Source organism: Cyprinus carpio, chromosome B18, assembly GCF_018340385.1.
Source record: "Cyprinus carpio isolate SPL01 chromosome B18, ASM1834038v1, whole genome shotgun sequence".
Classification (NCBI taxonomy): Eukaryota; Metazoa; Chordata; class Actinopteri; order Cypriniformes; family Cyprinidae; genus Cyprinus; species Cyprinus carpio.
In genome coordinates, this window is record NC_056614.1 from 4,130,875 (window position 1) to 4,154,926 (window position 24,052).

At 34.7% G+C, this 24,052-nt stretch overlaps 1 protein-coding gene across 12 annotated transcripts in view; it reads right to left on the reverse strand.

Moving 5' to 3' along the window:
* Positions 1–2,688: 2,688 nt before the first annotated feature.
* Positions 2,689–24,052, reverse strand: part of LOC109084092 (LARGE xylosyl- and glucuronyltransferase 2) — a 96,235-nt gene continuing 74,871 nt past the window's right edge. For 10 of the 12 annotated variants that reach the window (XM_042743526.1, XM_042743530.1, XM_042743528.1 and 7 more), the window contains 14 exons: positions 16,914–17,106; positions 14,978–15,267; positions 14,394–14,476; positions 13,660–13,783; positions 10,636–10,807; positions 10,455–10,559; positions 9,629–9,741; positions 9,325–9,450; positions 8,893–9,063; positions 7,781–7,944; positions 6,234–6,512; positions 6,006–6,152; positions 3,510–3,705; positions 2,689–3,434 (listed from right to left, as the gene is read on the reverse strand). In XM_042743526.1, the coding sequence (XP_042599460.1) occupies positions 3,237–3,434; positions 3,510–3,705; positions 6,006–6,152; positions 6,234–6,512; positions 7,781–7,944; positions 8,893–9,063; positions 9,325–9,450; positions 9,629–9,741; positions 10,455–10,559; positions 10,636–10,807; positions 13,660–13,783; positions 14,394–14,476; positions 14,978–15,267; positions 16,914–17,106 (2,361 nt within the window). In that variant the 3' untranslated portion in view covers positions 2,689–3,236. The remainder of the gene's footprint in view (positions 3,435–3,509; positions 3,706–6,005; positions 6,153–6,233; positions 6,513–7,780; positions 7,945–8,892; positions 9,064–9,324; positions 9,451–9,628; positions 9,742–10,454; positions 10,560–10,635; positions 10,808–13,659; positions 13,784–14,393; positions 14,477–14,977; positions 15,268–16,913; positions 17,107–24,052) is intronic. The other 2 variants (XM_042743527.1, XM_042743529.1) reach the window with 1 other exon arrangement.

Sequence of the window (24,052 nt, forward strand, 5' to 3'; positions counted from 1 at the left end):
TTTCTCCAATGAAAAAGGCATCTTCTCTGAATCAGGAGAGAAATATGTGCAGAGCAAAAAAAAAAGTTTAAAATAGTTTAGAATATGTCTGTACAGTAGATTTTGATCTGAGAGCGTAACAGGAGATGGAGTTTTTGACTAGAGGAAATATTATTATGGATTATAGACTGATATTTTGGCCCGAAGTGATGGTTTAAAGTTAGAACAACTTAAAGTTTAATTTGTTTCTTATAAACACAGCTTATCACAAGACATTAATTGATGGACTGGAGTCCGGAGTCATGTGGATTAATTGTGTATTATTACGATGTTTTTATCAGGTTTTTGGACTCTCATTCTGACGGCACCCATTCACTGCAGAGGATCCACTGGTGAGCAAGTGACGCTACTTGTCTCCAAATCTGTTACGAAGAAGAAACAAACTCATCTACATCTTGGATAGTTTGAGGCCTCTGGGTGAAATATTCCTTTAAATGTAGTTTTATTGAAATTTGCATGTTATATATTTAAATATATTTGTAATCACACATTTCCAAAGATGAAGTTACAATTTAGTGCATTTAAAATATATTCAAATATAAGATTCAATGTAACATTAAATAATAAAATACAGTTAAATTTATAATCAAGCACATCATGTAATTTAGTGTGTTAGTCAACATATCAAAATGTGTACTTTTTTAAAGTTTATAAAAACAATGATTTGAAATGTACTTTTTAAGTGTACTTAATTGTGTTAGCAGTCATGGCAATGTGCTTTAAGTACACTTAAAGTGGTGCCCAAAATTATTAGAACATTTGGCATATTTAAGAGGTTTCTTTTGTTTTTTTGCTGAATTGGCCATTACAATACCCATAAAACGAACTATTTCTGCTGGAACATTGAAAATGATGGACTGGCCCTCTCAAAGTCTGGACCTCAACCCCATCAAGCAATTTTGGGGCGAGTTGGAAAATAAACTAGACAGATCTATTGTACATTCAAAGGAAAGCTTTTGGCTTGAGTTGCAGAAGGCATGGAATAACATTAGTGTTGAAGTTCGCAGGAAATATAATGACACTATGCCATAGAGATGTGCTGCTGTCATTGATGCAAAAGGTAGACATACCAAATACTAAAGTTAAAAGTGAATAAAAACAGTACGACATCTGATATTTGTTGTGCTCAGAACAACCATCTGCATGTTTTGTGGGCATTATGTTTTCAGGTCTGTCAGGTGTTCTAATAATTTTGGCCACCACTGTAAATGTCCTTATATAAGATTTGAAGTACAAGTGCACATTCAATACAATATATATATATATATATATATATATGATATATATATATATATATATATTATATATATAGGATCTATATATAATATAGGTATATATATATATATATTTGTATGACTAAGAGTATGACTAAAGAAACTGACTAATATTATGTTGTTTTTTTATGTTTAACCTTAGAGATCTGGTCTATGAACTGTTGTTATAAAGAGCTATGTCGAAAAATACCCCTTTTTTGGGATAAAATTCTCTTTTAGCACACTTCTTTATGAGATTAGTGTGGAGGAGGAAAAAAGAAAAAATCTGACAAGGTAATGCTTTTTTCTTATCATCACTGCCCTGCATTGTAGACCTCCTAACTATGAGTCACCAGTGAATCCTACAACAAACTCAAAGATAGGACATTCGGTGAAAAGCACAAAGCAATGTGTGACTCATCTCCTCTTGTAAAATAAAAAGCACAAGAACTTTGACAAACTATAGAAACAGGGAGAATTTATTTAAAGCACTTTGTCCCCTACATAGAAAAATATGATTGATTTAAGTCAACAATAATAAATAGAGTACCTGTATTCTTGCAGGCCCCGCTGATGCGTACAGTAGTACAATCAATATCCAGTTTTCGCAACACAGCAAAGGCACGGGTATTTACCGTAAATCTGCAGTCTGACGGAGCGGAAGGGCGTGGGTGTTGTATGTGAGGGGTCAACTCAATATGACCTGGAGAAGCGTTTCTTTATAAAGACGGGACACATTGGGAATTACATTGTGACAGCAGCGACTGGTACAATGGATCGTACAACCTTTCACGTGTTTTTTTTTTTTTGTTTGTTTTTTTACAAATACACCTTTGAGTGACTGATGCTGAATTGGATACTGGATTCTTATTTCAGGGCTGACCAGAATGTGACATTTTAAAAGATAAATATTTGTTATCAATAACAGGAAGTGTCAACAAATATTCAGTCTGAGAGAATCTTCTGCAACGGATGCCTCCTTTTATTACTAGGGCCTTCCTTTCTCGGGGATTTCAATGCAAAATGGTAACATATCTAGTAACTGCAACGGATGCCTCCTTTTTTTTTACTGTTTTTTTGGTTTGTTTTTTTTGGTTATGTGGATGTAGTGATTGTTTTTGTATGTTTTTTTTGTGCACGTTATAATATGCGCCATTTGTTAATGTGCACGCAATTTTATAATACTGCAGCAGTTAAACAACACTGATCAGTTCCCCTTCGAAAACCTCATCACTTATTCCCTATCGAGCATTCAACCTCGCTACAAGCAAATCAGTGTTTCTAAATTAAAAAATAATGCGATTTTCGATTTTATAATATAAAACATACGTAGGCTGTATGTTGTTTTATCTTCATTAAAAACAAAGAAATAAATATTTGTTTAAATATGATTTTTAATATACCATGAAAATTATAATAGCTTTAAAAGTCCCTCGTCTTGATGGCCTCCCCACACTTCAGTCCAGCAGAAGAGTCTTTGGAAAGCTCATTCAGTTCTCATCCTTTCGATACTCCATCGAATGGTTTCAGAAGGTTCAAAACTGCGTAGCGCCATGGACCGTTATCTGTAGATCTTTAGTGAAGAAAAAGCCCTGATTGTCAAAAAAAAAGGTCTTTATCGTGACCGTTTGTTTTAGGCTATAAAGCAAGTGGGTCATCGCAAACGTTTACCAATGTCTTTTAAGCAGTTCAAGCATGTTTGGTCGAGTTTTCGCCACCAGTCTGATGGGTGTGTTGCTGATGTCATTGGTTTTCACAGTTCTCTGCTGTAAGACTTATCAAAAAGAAGAATTAAAGCTTTGATTTCAGAGTCTTCAGCAGAGACGTGGGCTTCAGCTTCGTTCCTCTTGACAAACATGTAGCAGAGCAGCATGTTGGCTGTTGAGCCTCAAATGACTAGATCGAGCCATTCTCCTGTGTGCTAAAGTACATTTGAAACAGCGTTCAGATGTTCCTCTGCGCTGTGAGGTACTTGAGAGCAGCAGAACCGTACTTTCGAGAAAGGTCTTGATGGAACTCGTCCTTCAGAGTTGTCAAGCAGTAGCGGTAACTCGGACTGGAGCGAAACTTTGAGATGTCAAAGCTGGGTGCGTGGGGTGTGTGGTTTGTGAAGGCATTTGGTAACACAATAAGATCATACTCCTTTGGAACAAGGAAATGTGACAGGTTAGGGACACTTGAACTGGTAGTAGAAACATGTAAAAATTAAAAACTTACCTGAGCATCAAGCTCCATGATATGGGATACTTTGTTCCAGCCAAAGCCAACAAATCTCTGGTCATACTCAGGACAGTCTCGTCGCACCACAACATACGGCTCAAAATCTGCCTCCCACTCCACCTTGTATGGCGTTGTGGCTGTTCTCCACTTGGCATAATTGGTTGGCGCGTGACCCTTTGTCCAGACGTGATACCTATAATTTAGGAGAGCAGTAAATGATTATTTTTGAACATTTTGAGTGGACTTTTAAAAATGGGCTAAAGACTTTTAACTGAATATAATTATCATTCAAAAATATATCAAACATCATCTTATATAAAAAGGATTCCAAAACTTTGTTTTTGTTATTAACTGAATATAATTATCATTCAAAAATATATCAAACATCATCTTATATAAAAAGAATTCCTTGAATTACTTTGTTTTTGTTAGATGATTTAATTGAAGTTTAAAAATTTATTTTAATGGTTTTATTATGATTTATAAACACATTTTCATGGTTCTCTAATGCTGGCTATAGAGAGAATATATATATATATATATATAGATATATATATAATGTAATTAAAAAAAGTACAAATTAAATTAAATTAATAAATTAAATAATAAAAATGTAAAATAAAAATGAATGTAAAATGTTACAATAAAATATATACAATATATACATATTTTTATTTCCATTTTATTTTAACATTTTATATTTATTTTAATTTTATGATTTTTATTAACTCAGGAAACCTTGCTCTATAATGAACATGTTTTTAATTTCTAAATTAAAATTAAATTTTTCATTTTTGGAGCAAAAACTAGAAAATGGCAATGTCTTGATATCATAATTAAGAAAAAAAGCATTATTAAAAAAAACGTTAATTAAAAAGTATATTTTAGATATATAGTATATATATAATATATATATATATATATATATATATAATAAATATATATATATATATATATGAAAAAACTACTAGAGTGATTATTGATGTTTGATATTTGTCCATCAAATCAAAGTCATGTGGTTCAGCCAACTTGAATAAAAATGCTTAAATAGAAACATAACAGGAAATACAATAAGAAATAAGAAAAGATGACCCCTGTTGAAGTCAACACGTCTCTTAAAATATCAGATAATTTTTATGACAAAAAAAGTTTAGAGCACTTTTAAAAAATTACATGTGATGTGGCTCCCCAAAAACTCAATTATATTTATGTATCTTTATTTTAAATGTTTAAGATGCGTACACTCACATATGTTCAATGGGCCTCATTCATGCAACTTGCGTAAACATATGAGTAAATTCAGATTAATTTGTGTGTAAAACAGACCTTCCCGAAAACGGTCCTCTGTATTCCCAAACGCTCGTAAATGTCCGATTTGTTAGTTAAACGTGTATGTTAATGAATTGCAATCATTCGTAAATAGGATGCTCATGTACGCTCATTCACAATTAGCATAATCCCCGCCTATGAATTACAGTTACGCAAATTGCGTGTCCAGGAACGCAGTGTAATATTCTGGTCTACTTTCTCAGGTTTGCCTCCTGTACCTATTGCATAAATGCAAAAAAAGACTAGTAGGCCATATGCCTAACAATAAATATTTAACAATGTGTGTCCACAAAAGAGTTTTCAGCCAGGTGAAAAAATGTCAGACGCTCTTCTTAAAATGACCAGCTGGTGGCGTTTGAAAACGCTTTGGTGGCACAGCATTTTTTTCCAGCTGATACGCTTTAGTTGCTATGCTTTTGTACTAGTATCTGATTTTTAAAAATTGTACTAGATATAAAAGTAGGCAAACCAGTAATAATGACTTCTCCATTGTTGTAGGCATCCTACAAGTAGGATGGTTGGTCGCAATTTGTCCCACATGTCCTCTATTTGCAGCTGGGTAAATAGTGACAGTGACGAGAGCAGCGTTTTACAGTTATCAACTCAGCTGCAAAATAAATAAATAAAGGAAACATTCAAAAAGAGGGCAAGGGCAAATGAACTTGTAATTATTATGGCAGTGCATCAAAATTCAGTGCCATCAGTTCACCAAAAAGAACACAGAACGTTTTACGTACCATTCACACGTGGTAAGGAGCAGGTGTACATTTCTTTTGTACCAACTAACATTTTAAAAATACGAACATTTTCATGAATTTGAAAGTTTACGTCAGAACGGCTTTACGAACGATTTACACAAAAATTCGTTATGTTCGTGTTTCATGAATGAAGCCCATTGTGTATTTTTAATTTTATTTTGCTTTGCCTTTAGTTTAAATGGAAAAATAAATTAATTGAAACATTATAATAAATTCATTGAAAATAAAGGTTTTTCAAAACCACATGAAAACAACATGAATACAAAGAGCACATTTGCAAAAATGTGGCAGGTGTGAACTTCTCTTTTCTTTATTGGGGACACTCTTATTTGTCATTAACCTTAATATCAATTTGAAACACCCTGGAGACTGATAATGAGATGATTATTTTGAATGTCTACTGTACCTGAAGGTGTAGAGAGTCCCCATGTCCAGCATAGACAGCAGCTCGGCCTTGGATTTGGGGAAGGAGAGGCGATATCTCAGCGTCTCAAAGGCGGGCACAACCAGAGCCTTCTTGGTATTAGCCATGTCCAGTTGGACTATACTTTTTCTAAGTAAAAAAACACAGAGGTATATTACAGAATTGGAACCAGTAAATTAACAGACAATTCATAAGAAATTCACAGCTTACCTGAGGTAATCGTAGAGGCCGTACATGGGCAGAAAATCCACATCAGTCAGAAAAACGTAGGGTGTGTTGACGTTGCGGAGCGCCACATTGCGTACCAGATTGACAGGGTAGAACTGACCCTCCTTATAAACGATATGATAGCCCACATTCTTGCGGTTCTTGAGGACTTCAGAGGCCTGAGCGTAACGCAGGAACTGCTGGGCCTCGGCATCAGACATGTACAGGGCCAAACTAATGGGGCCCTCCCAGTGTTTACAGATGGCCTCCAGCATCTGCAGTCTGTGGACAAATACAAAGCATCTCTGGTGAAATTTTGGGCAGTAACTGAAGTGAGGCAAGATTATGGGCTCTTTTGATACATTTTTTTTTTAAACCTGCAGGGCAAGCTTTCATTAGCTAGTATGGGATGTTCTGATCTTCACTAAGTCAAGCACTTCTAGTTGAAACTTGTTTCAAACACAAACAAAGCTGCTTCTGAAAATGCCTGGACTACTTCATGGTAAAACAGAGGCTTCAGTGATATCAAAAAGCTTGTTTTAAATAGCTCAGTGGAAAGATGTAAAAGTCTCTAAATTGAATATAATAGATTATTGTTTTCTTGCTGAAAAGATTATTATTTTCCTACTCTTATCAAACTTACAGACTAAAATAACATAGGCCCTTCAGTTAAATAAATTTTTAAGCGTATTAAATAAATGACATGGAAATCAATTAATTGAATTAATCACAAAAGCAACATGTGATATAATTAATTATTATTTAAATAATGTATTTAATAACAAATCCTTGTCAGTCATTCAGTTTGAAAAATACTAGATTTTTTTATTTTTTTTTTAACTAATCACATTTAATCAGCAACCCTAAAATAAAGTTTATCTGAAAATAACATGAGGGTTCAACATGTTTTAAAGCAGTGTTATTTTAATATACTATTATGGATTTTATTCATATTTGAAATATAATAAAAATAGAAAAAGTATTAATCATTTAAAATTGTAAGACTTTATTTTTATTTTTTATGCTTTATTTTTTTATTTAAATTTTCTTATTTTATAGTATTTGTCTTATGCACATTTTTCTTATTCATATTTGTTTGTTAAATATTACTATTCAGTTTTTTAGGCAATTTAATTTTTATTTTAGTTTTATTTTAATATTTTTATATACTAAATTTTATAATATAATACGTTTTTATACATATTTTTAAATTTGCTTTATTACTTAAGTTTTAGTTTAAGTTTAGTTAAGTTTTAGTGCTTCCACTTGAACAAAAAAAATCTGAGATGTTGCATATTTTATTTCAACTTCGTTTCAGTTAACAAAAACATTTACCAGTTTTCGTTTTAGTTAACAATAATTGCCCTGTTTTGAAAATGTTATTAACTGGCAATGCTTGTAGTAATCTTTTCTCATTTTAATCAGAGTGCTACACAGGGTTCATTAAACACAACATCATATTTGACAGTTCTGTAATTAAATCGCCTTGGCATGAGCATGAGTGGCCAAAACGTGACAGTAGACTCATTTGGACAGTCTGTCATCCTCACCTGTCCATGGAGAGCTGTGCGACCAGCGTGACGTCTGTGCCATCATCTGTAGGTGTGTATTCATACTGCAGGAAGTACAGATGTACCCTGTGCACCATGATTCGCTCCCTCCGGAAATCATAGCACTGGTCATCCTCATCTAACTCCTCTAGTGCTTGCTGAAGCTGGAAACAAAGAAGAATGTGTTTTATCAGCTGTGCTGAGCAGGACACATCAAGCAGGCTCCGGTCGAGTTGCCCTTCGAGACTTTATGAAACACTTTTTCCTTGTACAAATCCAAGGCCGAACTACTTTTAGACCCTGGGATTCATTACTTATTTAGAATTAGCCAGTTTAGGAATATAAAGTCTTCTCTATAAAGTAAAGCTATTGAGGTCTGCAGTTTCAAGGTGCTGTAAGCCACGCCCCATTTTTCAAAAACACCCACCATATAGAGAAGAGTACAGGCACAGGGAAAATAAAAAGAAGTGCCATCTGATTATCAGTAAACTAGAACAGAGAGTTAGTTGTCAAAAATAGCTTTCTCTCATGATTGTGCAAAATGATTGACAGGAAGTAATTACATAAAAGTGTTTGGATCTGACATGTGACATCAATCAACCAACCATCAATCAATCAATCAATAATTTTCTTTCTTTCTTTCTTTCTTTCTTTCTTTAATCAGAATTCAAATCTTTTAAATTTAATTAAATTAACCAATTAATTATTTATTTTTTTAAATTGTGACTTTATCTGATAAATGTAGATTTGTATTTATTATTTATTTTGCAGTTACCCTTTTATACATCACAATTCTGACTTTTCTTCTCAGAATAGCGGGTCAAAATTGGACAATTCTGTGTTTATGTCTCGTAATTAGTTTATATGTGTCAATCTTAGTATTTTTATTACTTATAAATTACTAGTTAGAAATTTATTATTTCAGGCAGAAACAGGCTTACGTAGACCTGGACTGTAAGATATACAGTCCATTTCTAAGATGTATGTGTATTTTATTGTGTACTATATGTATTTAGGCGAAATTTGTCAAGTAATAGAGTCATTATCTGCATGCTACTCCAAGAATAAGGTATTTGCATAACACTGCATAATTTACTACTAAACTAACTCACCACTGTGCTCTCAGAGCTGGCCTGACTGGGACAGCCGAAGAGTTCCCTTCGCAGAGCCCGTAAATTCCCATCGTAGAAGATTCCATCGTGGAACGTCAAGTAAAGATTACGGAAAAACTCCACGTGCTTGTTTTTTACCCTCAGCTTTTTAGGAGAGTTCCAGTGAATGACCTGCAGGAGGAAATAATCAAACTGAGCAACAAACAACTTCAAAGACATAATTTCCATACTAAAATAGAAGTTTGACAGGAAATGAATGTGACAGTTGGGCGAACATTTGCATTAGAGACAATTTGTAAAAGAAACAGTGAATTTTGCAATGAATAAAACAAAGCCTGAACCAATTAAGGGCCCTGTTATTCTTAATTCCTCTGGGTTAAATTGGTTGTTTATACCCAGTATACCTAAATAGTCCTTCAAATATATTGTTACCTTTAGATCTGACACCTCGGTGTAGCACTGTTCAGAGCGAGTGTGATCCGATAACTGTACGTTCCAGAAGCACGGCAGCTGATGCACCAGAACTGGGTTCTGTTTTATGAATGCATTGAATATGTCCTGTGAACATAAAACAATAATATGACACACTTGTTGCATTGCACAACATTATTCAGGCATGGTTAGCTCAGATTTCATCATTTTTTAGACTACTTTTGTGCAAAGCACCATCTCCTAAGGCCTATGAAACAAATTCTTCTCCTAAAGTGTTTTGGTATTGTTCATGAAGGATATGGACCTGGTCTGCCAGGGATGTTGAAAGCATGCTCATTAGCTCTCTCTCGGCCGTCAGTCTCCACATCTGTTCCCAGCTGATGCGTCGCAGTCTCTCAAGGTAGAGCAAAATCACACCTGCAGTTCCAAAAAGAAACACCTGTTTTCAGATTGAGCCCAGTGCAAACTATTCCTTATTCTTATTTCTTAGTATGAATGTTGAAAACTGTGGAAGCTTTGTGGAAGCTGTGATACTCTAACATTCAAAAGTTTGGGTAAGTAAGAACAGAAATGAATACTTTTATTTAGCAGGGATGCATTAAATTGATCAGAAGTTACAGTAAAAACATTTTTAATGTTACATGAGATTTCTATTTCAAATAAATGCTGTTCTTTTAAATTTTCTTGTCATAAAAAGAATTCTGAAAATGTATCACAGTTTCCACAAAAATATAAACCAGCAAAAAAAAAAAGAATTCACCTTTGAATCACAGGAATAAATTACATTTTAAAATATATTCCGATAGAAAACTGGTATTTTAGATTGTAATCATATTCACGATATAACTGATTTACTAGATTTTTATATTGAATAAATGCAGCCTCTGTGAGCATAAGAGACTTTTTGCAAAAACATAAACATTTCATATTTATTCCAAACTTTCGACAGTGTATTAAGGGTATGTGCAGTTATTAAAACTGTATGCTTTCATCCCTTTCTTTATTAGAATCACATATCACCAGTAACATCATCACACTAATTTGCTGTGTAATGCCTAGGGCTATAAAACAGCGAAGATTTTTGCTGTTTGGAACACAGTGAAGTGGAAATGCAAGCTGCATATCCTCACCTGTGTTAAAGCCTCGTCCGAGGGCTGGCCAGGGTTTGTGATTTTTCCACAGATTACCGAGGTACCAATCGCTCTGATTCTCCACCAGACCAATCACCTGTTTCTCTGCAATCACAACACCAGGGTTAAATTACACTGTCCAGATGATTTATACGACTCCTGAAGGAAAGCGGCCGATTACCTGTGAACTTCCGGAAGATGGCCCACAGCTCGGCGATGTCAGTGGCGAAGGTGATGTCTGTATCGAGGACGATGACCTTTGAAAGGTTGGACGGCAGAGCTTTGGTAAGCGTGAGCTTCATCAGGCCATAAATTCCTGAATAGTGTTTGTTTGGTATCCAAGACACCTCCGACTAGGAGAATGAGAGAGATAAACACAGAGATCTGTGAGAAACCAGCTAAAGAGCACAATAGTGACTTTATAAGCCTTGGTTTTAGAACTACTTTGCTCATTCTTTTTCTACCCACAGAATTCTTTTTTTTTTTCTACCTAGAGAACTCATTCTTTATTCTTTAATATAGACTTCAATAAAACTCAACCAGCTCTATAAATCACATTACAATCTTAGAAAAGTGTTTGATACTGTATATTACCCACTGGAAAATCAACATTGCAAAACAGAATCAAATCAGCAACAATGATTATGTGTGTGTGTGTGTGTGTGTGTGTGTGTGTGTGTGTGTATATATATATATATATATATATATATATATATATATATATATATATATATATATATATATATATATACAGTACAGACCAAAAGTTTGGAAACATTACTATTTTTAATGTTTTTGAAAGAAGTTTCTTCTGCTCATCAAGCCTGCATTTATTTGACCAAAATACAGAAAAAAACATTAATATTGTGAAATATTATTACATATTGTAATGATAGATTTTCTATTTGAATATACTTTAAAAAAATAATTTATTCCTGTGATGCAAAGCTGAATTTTCAGCATCATTACTCCAGCCTTCAGTGTCGCATGTAACATCCAGTCTATCACATAATCATTTAGAAATCATTCTAATATTCTTATTTATTATGAGTGTTGGAAACAGTTCTGTTGTCTAATATATTTGATGAATAAAAGGTTAAAAAGAACTGCATTTATTAAAAAAAAAAAAAAAATTCTAATAATATATATTCTAATAATATATTTTCTTTACTATCACTTCTTATCAATTTAACACATCCTTGCTAAATAAAAGTATTGATTTTATTTAAAAAAGAGAAAAAAAAAATGACTGACCCCAAACTACTGACCAGTAGTGTATATTGTTATTACAAAATATTTATATTTTAAAAACATAGCTTTTTTTTTTTTTAATCATCAAAGTATCATAAAAAAGTATCACATGTTCTGAAAAAATATTAAGCAGCAGAACTGTTTCCAACTTTGATAATTAATCATCATATTAGAATGATTTCTAAAGGATCATGTGATAATGATCCTAAAAATTCAGCTTTGCATCACAGAAATAAATGATAATTTAAAGTATAATACATTTAAAAACAATTATTTAAATTGTAATAATATATCACAATATAACATTTTTTTCTGTATTTTTGATCAAATAAATGCAGGCTTGATGAAGCAGAAGAAACTTCTTTCAAAAACATTAAAAATAGTAATGTTTCCAAACTTTTGGTCTGTACTGTATATATATATATATATACACACACACTTTTCAACTATTTACATTTGTGTATTTTTAAATACAAATTTATTATATTTTTTTTTTACTTGTAATCAATTTTAGAGAGTGAGTGAGAGAGAGAGAGATTACAAAAAAAAAAAAATTTAATTCAAAAAAAATTAAAAAAAAAAATTAATTGATTTCAAATTCAAAATTCAAAATTGCAAAAATTAAATGTCAAAATTCAAATTAAACATTTTACAACTGTTTCAATTTTGATGATTTCATTTCAGGCCAAAGTGAAAATCAGTAAAAGACTGCAATCACATTATTATTGTACTGGGACCCAGATATCGATATAATAAAAATAATAATAAATAATAATAATAATAATAATGTACACAAAACATGTATTCCTGGGTGTAGCGAATATTAAAACTAATTATATATTATACTTGACTAGAATCTAGTTTTCAGATTGTTCTTATAACCCTGCATGTGTTCACTATCCCCTACCAGAGGCACTCATTGTGTTCTTTGTGTTTGCTTCTGAACTGTATTCTGCAGTTATAGCATCATCTGCACCCATGGAAATAACCCTCTACAGTTCTTATTGTACGCTTCATCTTTTCAGCATGCATCCTTAATGACCTGAGCTCAGGTTTAATAATAATCTGCCGGAGAGGGGTTGATTGAAAAAGACTGGATTTCCTGCAGCTTAGCTTTCATATACTCAGGAGAGCAAAGAGGTCTCTATGCACAGCGGAGACACAGGATGTAAAATCCGTGTGATTAGAGACGGCTCCGAGCCAAACAGCTGACAATCAGAGGTGAATGCAGTGCGGGAGGGGTACGGGAGCACAAAACCAGACAAGAACGAATGTATTTGTGTTATTGTGCATGTGAGAGCATGCATGCATTCATGTGAGTGTCCTTGAGAGTGCAGTGTAATGTAAACTAAAATGCGCTCTCCTAGAAAATGTGTGCATGTGTGTGTGTAGAGAGGGAGGCATGCTCTTTGATTGTCACTTCGCTCTTTCAGCATACCGTGCACTGCATAAAGAAAAAATTCACAACAGACAGTGAATAATTCAGCGCCACAGCAAAGGCTGCTCTCACATGCCAAGTTGTAAAAAAAGAGGTGCACTGTCACTTTAAATATATGAACAGAAATGAATAATTCTGTGTTTTCTCTCTCCCTCTGGAGCGTGAAAGAGTTCTCCAAGAGCGAAAGCGCTTGGGATCGCTGGAGTGTAAACAGCCTCAATGTTTCCACCATCACAGACAAGCCTTACTGTCCCAAGGGGACCTTTGCCCCCTCATTACAATCCATAAGCACATGTGACATATCTTTCATTTCAGTTGTTTTTGCCTGAATGAGCTCAGAGAGAATTGTGATCGGCATCATTCTTCAGACTTGTCATTGTCACCTGCATTGTTTCAAAACTATCGCTTCTTATGACCTCCCATTAAACCTCTATTATGGTGCTCTGTGACATGGTCATTACTCTGGGTCAAAGGACAAGTTTGGAGTCACGGGAGCATGATGAGGCAAGTGCTTACTTTGAGTTCATCAGCGTCATAGAAGCTGACTTGCACGGACGGTACCATCCACGACTGGAACAGAGTGCTGAGGATCTGGTTGGCCACTGTATCTGTGATGAAATGAAAGTGAAGTGGGTTTCTCCTGAAAAGAGAGATGTGGACATGTTAGGTTTTATATGAATGCATCAAGCAAAGATGCTAAGGGGAAAATATGCTGATTTGAAATTTAGCAATTTTTACATTTTACAGATTTTTAAAAAAAATTTATGTAAAATGCTAAATTTTTAAATTTTAATTTTGGAATTTTGGAATATGATATCTGCCATTTGAATGTTGACATTTTAAACTTCAAATTTCTAATTACAGAATACTAAAATTCTAATGTTCAAAATCCTAAAATTAAATGTAAAATTTCAAACTATTTAAAATGTTGAATTTGAAAATTGACATATAATTTTTGGAATTTGAAAACTGAATTTTGAAATTTGAAGTCACGATTCAAAAAATAAAATAAAAAATTCCAAATTCAACATTTTCATTTTAAATTTATAATTGTGGAATTTAATTTCAGGTCAAATGCAATACATATTTAAAAAATATAAAATCTACTGGAGAATAGTTAAATCCCAATATTTTTTGGTATACACTTTGCATATATAAGATTCCATACACAATGCAGCTCTATATATTGGTGTCAGTATACTATTATATTGCTATCTATTACTACTCATTTTCCTGTGCTTGGTTCTTACCTGTGGAACAGGATGGATTTGACCAGAGTGACCACGTCCCGACTTGCGTTGTGACCCGCGCACACACATGCCACGTGGATCAACTGTGTGTAGAGAGAAAGGTTTCCAACATTTCAGATTGGGCTGAAGAACTTGTTAAGGTATTCTTAAAATATATTTTGTGTAGGCTTTAAACATAATCTAACATACAGTGTCCACCCAGAAAAGAATTGTACACATATGCCACATTACAATTGATATGAATATTGATTTAATAAATACAAAATATCAAACTACAGTGGCATGATGATGCCAGTACTTTCCACAGAACTAAGTTTACTTTTTAGAGCCATTATTTAGTATTAACCAACTGGTGTTGAGGTGATTTTTAGTGGAAAAAAATATCTTTTGTTTTCATTTCGGACATTATATCGCTTTATCATTTCAACCTTTCGAACTTGTCTTTGTGAAATGTTATGCTTAAATAAAAGTGTTTGTAAAACCTTTCACAAACACTTTTCCACTTTTCCAGAAGTGTGAATTAAATGCTTTTTGGGGCCGCTGTATGTTCTAAATATCTGACAGGACATAATATGTCATCTAACCTCACACTTCTCGGCGGTGGGCGAACGTGAACACTCGCTGTGATTGGCCCGTTCCTCGGCTGTGTTCTCCACGTCTTCTGGACCAGTGTCTGCTGATGCCACCCACTGCTGGTTGCCATAGTTACCCTCGGCAGGCTGGGCAGCCAGGCCCTGCGATTGGCTCAGCTGGAGTCGGATCTGCCGGTTCTCTTCCTCCACCTCTCGAACCCGCGATGCCAGGACGTCCCGTTCCAGCAGCCGTGCTTCTGTGGATTCCAGCAAGCATGCGGAGAGGAGCAGGGAACGCCCGTCTGATATGGCACAACAGATTTAATTTAATTCGAGTGAACTTGACAGATCGCACCCCAGAGATGGATGGATGAGAGGTAAGGAAATAGGAAGCTTGAGGTGAATTTGCACAGAGACAATATACGTGAATGTCATTCAGATTTAAGGCAGGCTCCAAGAGTATCTCAATCTACACGCTGCTCTCTGCTGGAATGATTAAAGTAGCAGAAAATTGGGTGTGATCAGGGAGAACAAAGTTACAGGCATTGAATTTATCGGAAAGATTTGATGAATTTTCTTGCATTGTGCTCATGCATAAGCGAGTGCAGATCACTCATCCCTGTTAACCAGAGTTGGGAACCATCTTACTGAGCTTAACCATGTCATTTCTCATCCAGTGGCCACTGGCATTCACATTCATCTCAGGCAGTTGGGCACAGGGCCCCTGGAAGTATGTGATGTGTAATCTACATCTTTGCTTATGGACCCTCAGTTCTGAGTTTTCAGCCACTCACCTGAGCCATAAATGCCATGCGATTCATGACTCTAGAGCCATAGGAAATTGATGTGCCCTGATTGGCTGATGAAACCACAAGAACACTCACAGTTGCTTTACTAGGGTCTTTCCTGAGTTATGAAGGCAGCAGATGGAGAAAAGTTCATTTCATGCTTTTATGAGCCCTCCAGAAACAATATAATCTATAATTATGAGGTTATTCTACGAAACAACTTAAAATAATGTATTATTAAAAAAATAAATAAAAATAAAAATAAAAACATTTAAAAGAAACAAAAAAAGAACCAAAAAAAAAAAAAAAAAAAACAGGAGAGGGCAGGACGAGAAATGTGCAAAGATAAATAAATACCTCCTTTTTAAAATGCCAACCCTGTTATTAGGATGTTTTTAGTAGACATTTAACAGAAAACTGTTCTTTTTTATCAGTAGAAATTTCAGTTTCCCAAAAGCAGCATGTGCAGCAATTCTAGTTGAGTAGATGAATTTATAAAAATAACTCCTAATGATCCACAGCTGTTTTGTGATACTTGTTCACGAGTCCCTTGTTTGTTCTGAACAGTTAAACAGTTAAACTGCCTGCTGCCCGACTTTTGAAGTTCAGAAATATATCTCCAATATATATATATATATATATATATATATATATATATATATTATATATATATATATATATATCTATATATATATATTTTAAAAGGAACAACGGGTCTTTTCTTAAACTCTTTCAGTCTTACGAATACTGATGATCATGCTCTGATAATCTTCCTTTCTGTGTGCTGCACAGGCCTATGTGTGCATTTCTCATGATAGGGATGGATATGTTCACATGCCAGATAGAGAGTGAGAAAATACGCTTTTATAATGATTAGCTTTCTAAGATCTGGCAGCAGATTAGTTGCGTTATCAGCACTCCACAGCCTTATTGTGCGTCTCTGAGGATGTCAGACCCCTCAGATGAGGATTTTAGCACACAGACCGAGATAAGACTATGACTGACAGTCTAAACACCCAAGTCACCCCAGCCTTAAAGGAAAACTCTTTGTCGGTCCAGCTTTTACATCAGAACACAGAAAAATAGGCCAGTGTCTGTCTCACAGAGATCGTTTCTTTCCAGAAATCTGAAGATCTGACGATAGGCGTCTTGATACTCACTTTCCGAGTTCCCCACGAGCAGGTAAAGCCAGGTGAACAGGATGACGAAACTCAGAGACACCACCAGCAACTTCAGCTTCCCTCGGCAGGGGCAGAGCATCCTGGGATTGTGGAGGACTGGGCGGGGGAGGGAGGGGATTGAGCGATCAGGTTGGACTTGCTCTAACGCTGGTCTCCTGCAGCATCCTCTCTTCTGGTGGAGAGACAAAGGCAGAGGTCATTTGTTAGTAATGCACAAGCCCATTGAGAATCTAAAGGGCCATTCAACTGGTACAGACGCATTCACAGAGCTCTGCGCTTCCACTGTTCCGTGCAGGTTTGTTTGTTCATTTATTTGGGATCCCATGCATAAAATGTCTCCATTACCTGACAGATATCACTGTCATGGGTGTCATGCGTATGTATGTGACAGAGCTAGACTCTGTTAATAAAAAAGCAAGAAAATTAAGAAACACCCACAGCCTGTCAGTCACTTTGTAGTTGATAAACGGAAACTGGTGTTAACGGTCATTTATATATATTTCACAAATTTTTTTGTTTAAAAATACAATAATATAGTAAGATATTACAATTTAAAATAATTGTTTTCTAATTTAATATATTTTAACATAATAATTTCTAGTGATAACAAAGCTGAATTTTCAACATAAATAGTCTTCAGTGTCAAATGATCCTTCAAAAATCATTCTATTATGCAGATTTGCTGCTCGATAATTAATAATGTTTTTTTTATTTATTTTTTATTATTATTATTATTATTATTATTATTATTATCAGTGTTGAAAACTATTTTTGTTGCTTAGTATATATCATAATTATTATTTTTTTCAGGAGTCATTGGTGATTAGAAAGCTCAATGAACAGCAATCATGGTTTCCACAAAAAATATTAAGCAGCAAAAATCATTGTTAATAATAAGAAAGGTTTCTTGAGCAACAAATTATCCTATTAGAATGAATAAATATTTACAAAAAAGTATTACAAATATTAAATTAGATACATTTTAAAATATTCTATTTTTTTCAGGTAACTTAAATTATGTGTTTCTTGTTGTAACAACAATGTATGTTAAAATATAATTAAATGTGTATTTTTTATGGGTTAGATAAAGTAGAAACAGATTTATGAAATCACCAAGCTGTGGTGTGTAATTTCTTCACTACTGTTACTAAACCACACTCCCTATCTGCCATTGGTCAAAAAAAACAAACAAACAAACAAAAAATAAACCGACAGCCCTACCCTGAACCCATTCCATTAGTTGAGTCTGTGTTGCTATGTTGGGCTGGTCAGTGTTTTTAAATATATACTTAAATATCAAATATTTGGGTTAATTATATTATGAGGTTCCAATAAAACAATTACAAAAAAAAAAAAATCAAGTATTCCCAAAATCAGTACCGAAAATTTGATATTACATCACTGAAAATTCACAGGTATAGCTTTCGTCAAAGTTTCTAAACAAATGCATTTCAGCCGGCCTATAAAAGCTTTAGAACAGCAAGACAGGTATTACAGATATTGGTATAATAATAAATATTGATTCTGTGTTGTTTTTCCATCTTTGTGCAGCATTGTGTCTGCATTAAAAGCATTACAGGGCTCTGGACTCAGTAAACACCTGTCTTGCGGCTGTCCAGAGTAACTCTCTAAGCCTCACTGCATGCCACTTTACGGCATGCATTCATGTCTGTGTTCACGCCACGTGGGCTACACGACAGCCATTGTTGTTTACACCACTCTTAATTAAAGAGCGAGCCGTGGGAGGCTCTCCATCACCCCTGCAGATGCAGATTAACCACAGAAAAAAGAGAAAGAGGGAGAGGGAGTGGGCGAATGGAGACAGTAGAGAGACTAAATTGTCTTTGTTTTATTATGAGCTTAATTAATCATGCTTCAGTATAATTAGACATGTGCCTGCAGGAAGCAAGATTGGATGCTGACAAAAAATAAAAAAATAAATTAAATAAATAAATAAAAAAAAATTAACTTATATATATATTGATAGAGAGTGTGCTGTTTTGAGATTATTACATTTTGCCTCCTGGGAATTCAGAGGTAGTATTTCAGGTGCTGACTGCGTTGACTTTCATATGTTTATTAATGACTGCTTCACTCACACAGCTGCAGTTCAAGGCTTTTTCCCCCTGCGCTTTTCAATCTTTATTTGCATTTTTGGTTTTATTTTGCATGCAATACTGTGCAAGACATGCCATTTTAACATTTTAAAACACCTACAAATAAAAAATATAAATATAGAGAATTTAATATAAAATGTTTAAGCTTTGTGATTATTAAGTTCTAGTGTACAGCTAAATTATACCCTACAGTAGTAACATATAAATTGATTGTTTATTATAAATTGTTTATTAAAAAAATATTATTTAACATCACTTAACAAATATATACATATATACATACATATATATATATATATATATATATCTCACAAGCAACTGAAAGTCCTGAATTTAAAATGATCCGAGTAAGCTTACACACTTACCCTAAAAATAGGCCTTCAGTGAATACTTTATTCGAATTCATTCATCAAAATGTTTTAGGCTTCATCAAATGCTAGCCTTAAAAAATTACTCAGACAAGTCAGTACTTCAAAATCTTAGATTCTACCACAGAAATAAACACAATACAAACAAGACATACAAAACTGAAATAGTCTGACAGAATGAACTAACACTTTAATCAGTGAGCTCTACTGTCAGCAGCAGCTTTTCTGTACTGCATGAAGCCCATTTTAATGTTAGTGGAAAGAGACTGTAGACAGTGTGTTTGTTTGTATGTGTGTGTTTTGTTTGTCTCTGTGCTGTCCTGTGTGGTCACCACTGTAACTGTTTGATAAATGTTGTCCTTCATCACCTGACTTTGCTGACACCAGCCTTTGTTTATTTGTTAGTCACCTCTTATGTGTGGCTCTCTTGAACACTCAAGGCCATCCTGAGCTCTCCACCACTCGTTACCAGATTACATCCGCCCACACACAAACACACACACACACACACACACACACACACACTTGCAATGGCTGCAAAGCACTCTCTCAAACTTTAGGGATGAATGCCAAGTATGTGTGTGGCTGGTGGGAAAACAGATAAAAGAAGAAAAGGTGTGGAATGATTTCATGTGAACTACAGAAGTGAGTCCAGTATATGTAAGTCTACTCTTCTTGAGTCTGAAAGATGTTGCATGAGTTAGAATAAAGCATAAACGAACATGGTGGGTCTTTATAAACAGACTGCAGTCCTGCAGATACACAGTCGACCTTCATTAATGGACCTTGTGAAACGTAACCTCAAGCAATTAACCCACAGAAGAGGCAGCCGCTTCTGGAGTGCATTCCGCAGCCTTTTTAAAACCAACACCATCGCTAAAACTTCTCTTCATTACACAGACAAAATTCACACTGACAGGGATACAAAGAGGTTAACTGGAAAAAATAAAAATAACTGACTGTATTGTTCAGTAGTACATAATGTTTAACTCAGTCACCCACAATCGTTTTTTGTAAATTGTGTCATCATCCATCAAATATCTCCATGGGTCAACTACATGACCCATTTTTTGTTTCCTGTTGCTTTTTTGTATATATATATATATATATATATATATATATATATATATATATATATATATATATATATATATATATATATATATATATGTATATATATATATTATATGAAATGTTATTCATGCAAACCATAAATGGCACAAATTTCAGAATCAGCATCAATTTCTGAATAAAAAGTCTGGTAAGATTTTCATAAAACTGCATTCTTAAACATAAAAATCAAGGTCCTTCATTGGCATCAAAGGTTCAATAAAACCTTTTGATTGCACAAAAAAGGGTTCTTCTGTGGCATCACTGTGATTCCCCTTTTGGAACTTTTATTTTTAAGAGTGTTTAACTAAGAAAAGAAGTGTAATTGACATTAATATTTTATTATTTCTTTATATATATAATACTTTTTGAATGAACCCTTTTGTCCATTAAATGTGAGATATGTTGCTGTCATGTGTCAAAAAAACTAAGAAAAAATAAATGATATGACAAGGACCTGTGCAGACCCTCACTGTATGCCATGGACAGTAAATATCTAATAAAATCAGTTTTTTAATGGTTAGATGGTTAAACCTGATTGAATGAATGAATGAATGATCTAACTAACTAACAAATAAATAAATAAATTCACCTTGAAAAAGATTAAGATGCAATTTATTTTTGCTAGACGGTTAGAGCACTTTTTCATTAACATTGTCATTAAATCTCTCTCGCATTTTATTTATTTATTTTTTTTTAATGTTTTGATTATTTTTTTAAACATATGGAACTGACATCATCACCAATATTACAACTGAAGAACTTTGGCACATGCACATGGCCTTAAGCTGCAACAGCGATATAATAAAAGACACCAAAGCTCAATAATGACAAGTATTAATGACAAAAATCAAATAAACCATTTGTATAGTTAATTAGCCTGCCGGCTGTTGACGGTTGCCAAGCAACATGGAATATTAGCACGGTAATATAACACACACACCCACAGGTGGGCATAAATCATCTGTTTTACCCCACTTTGAATCCTGCTCATCCATTTACAACTGCCAGCCTTATAAACTTACTTTATTTTTCTTCTTATTACATCGGACATCTGTGTTTGTCATTCACTCCTATTTACAAATGAAATAAGACAAGGTGATTCTATTCCCACAACACCCTGATAAAAATGGTCAAATCTTGATTATTATGGACACACACACACACGCGCACACACACACACACACACACACACACACACACACACACACACACACAGGCTAAACTCTGATACATAATTCAATTCATTCTAAACTCTAATACAACAAGCCAACTTTTGTCTGTTTCCCTCTTCATGGTGTGATTGGACATTTCTAACTGACCGCACACCTAATTACATTTAAATGTTTTTCTCCCACCGGACTCCCATCTCCTCCTCTCCTCTCTGATTTCAGACTTCACAGGCCTCCTGGTGGTGGACGTCCAGCACTAAAGGTCAGCTGGTCATAAATTCAAACAGCCAGGTTCCCACTATGTGCCCCCTTGCAGTCAGAGAACGTCTTTTAACTGCTGCCAGCACCGGAGTCATCAGAACACAGTTAATTACCCCTCTCACCCTCATTACACCTGGATGGTTCTAAAACGGAAATAATATATAAGGTAAATCAAAGGAATTGGACTGTGGACTGTTCACCTTTACAAAAAAATAAAGGTTCCAAAAGGAATTTTTTCACAGCAATGCCATAGAAAAGCTATTTTTGGTTCCTCAAAGAACCTTTTTTCACTTTAAAGAACCTTCTGTGGAATGTAAAAGTTCCATGGATGTTGAAGGTTCATCATGGAACCATTGATTTCTACCTTTGTTATTACGGTACTTAATAATTAAATAATTATAATTATTTATAATTAAATATGCTCAATGTAAAAAAAAAAAAAAAGTTATTACTAAAAATAGTGTGAGATTCAACACAACAACCAGTAAAGTTCGACTGACTCATCTCTCCCAAGAATTTTGATTATATTTCCAGTCCATCTGTGACGTGACATACAGCCAAGTATGGTGACGCATACTCAGAATTCGTGCTCTGCATTTAACCCATCCAAAGTGCACACACACACACCGTGAACACACACCCGGAGCAGTGGGCAGCCACTTATGCTGCGGCACCCGGGGATCAGTTGGGGGTTCGGTGCCTTGCTCAAGGGCACCTCAGTCGTTGTATCGCTGGTCCGAGACTCAAGGAGTCAAACTCTCTAACCACTAGGCCACAACTTCCCCTAGTAATCATGATTACTAGACAATCATTCCATTAAAAAATTATAGAGATTGCACTCACAAGGAGAAATTTCTAGCTAATAAAAAATATTAGAGCTGAGCATAACATTGAAAATGCAGGATTTTCCCATCATTTTAAAGGTGTGTATTTTATGTTAAAATATTCACTTCACCTCATATTTAGGGTTCTTCATATTTAGAATCCCAATCTAAAACCTCATAAATCTTGAAATGCAGTAGATGAAAATATCCAGACTTGTTAACTGAAGTATAATAGATGTGGCATCTGCTTTGAGGACCCAGAAGGGGAAAGTCTCCTCTGTTTGCATTGGCACGGGTAAGCTGAAACTTGTCTTTTCCATAGCTGGCGGTCTGATCAGCAGCACATAAATCTCTCTGTTCATATCTCTCATCTACTGCTTGTTAATATTCTCTGAACAGAGAGAGTAAGGAGAAACCACGGATGACACAACATCGCCTCAGGGCTCGTCTCTAATGCTTATGGGAGTAGAATGGCACAAATGCTTTAGAGTTGAGGTCACATTGGGGTTTAACTCTCACTTTTGTGTCTTATATTACAAAACCTGCCTAATCTTGCTCAGACTGAACACTAAAATGCCACCTCAGCCGAATCTGTACTGCCCGGTCAATCTTTCCAAACAGAAAATGCATGCAGTTTATGGCTTCGGTTTAAGATGCTTTTTAATAGGTCACTTTGCAGAGGATCTTTATCACACAGGGCTTTTAAGAGGTGAAAGGCCTCCACCCAAATCCATTAAAAGACAGAGAAAGAGTGATCGTGAAAGTAAAAAAAGGAAACAAAGCAAGAGAGAAGGAGAGAGCCGGGTCAAGGTGGGCTAGCTGGCAGCTTTCATCAGAATCTTTAGCTGAACAAGCAACGAGCCTCGCAAGCCTGCTCTACAGGGACAGGTGCCCTAGTAAAACAGGAATTACTGAGGTTGTGTAGTGGAGGGAGGTGAAATACTATACATAACACTCAGCTCCCATTGGCTTTTATAGCCTACATACTCATCTCATCTGCAGTAGGCCAGCACACATTAAAACCACTGAGTCCCTTTTAGTGCACTCCAGTATTGATCAGGGTGAACAAACTGTCCATACGTCCTCTTATCTGAGCATTACACTTATCAACCTATAGAAGTTCAATAAATGTGTAAAAGGACACGTTGGCAGTCCTGGAACAGCTACCTCTATACGTCCATTTAGATGCCTATTTTGTAGAAAATGCAAAAATCTGTAAAAGGGTGTTTTTATTATTATTATTTTTTTGTTTGTGTGATTACAGTG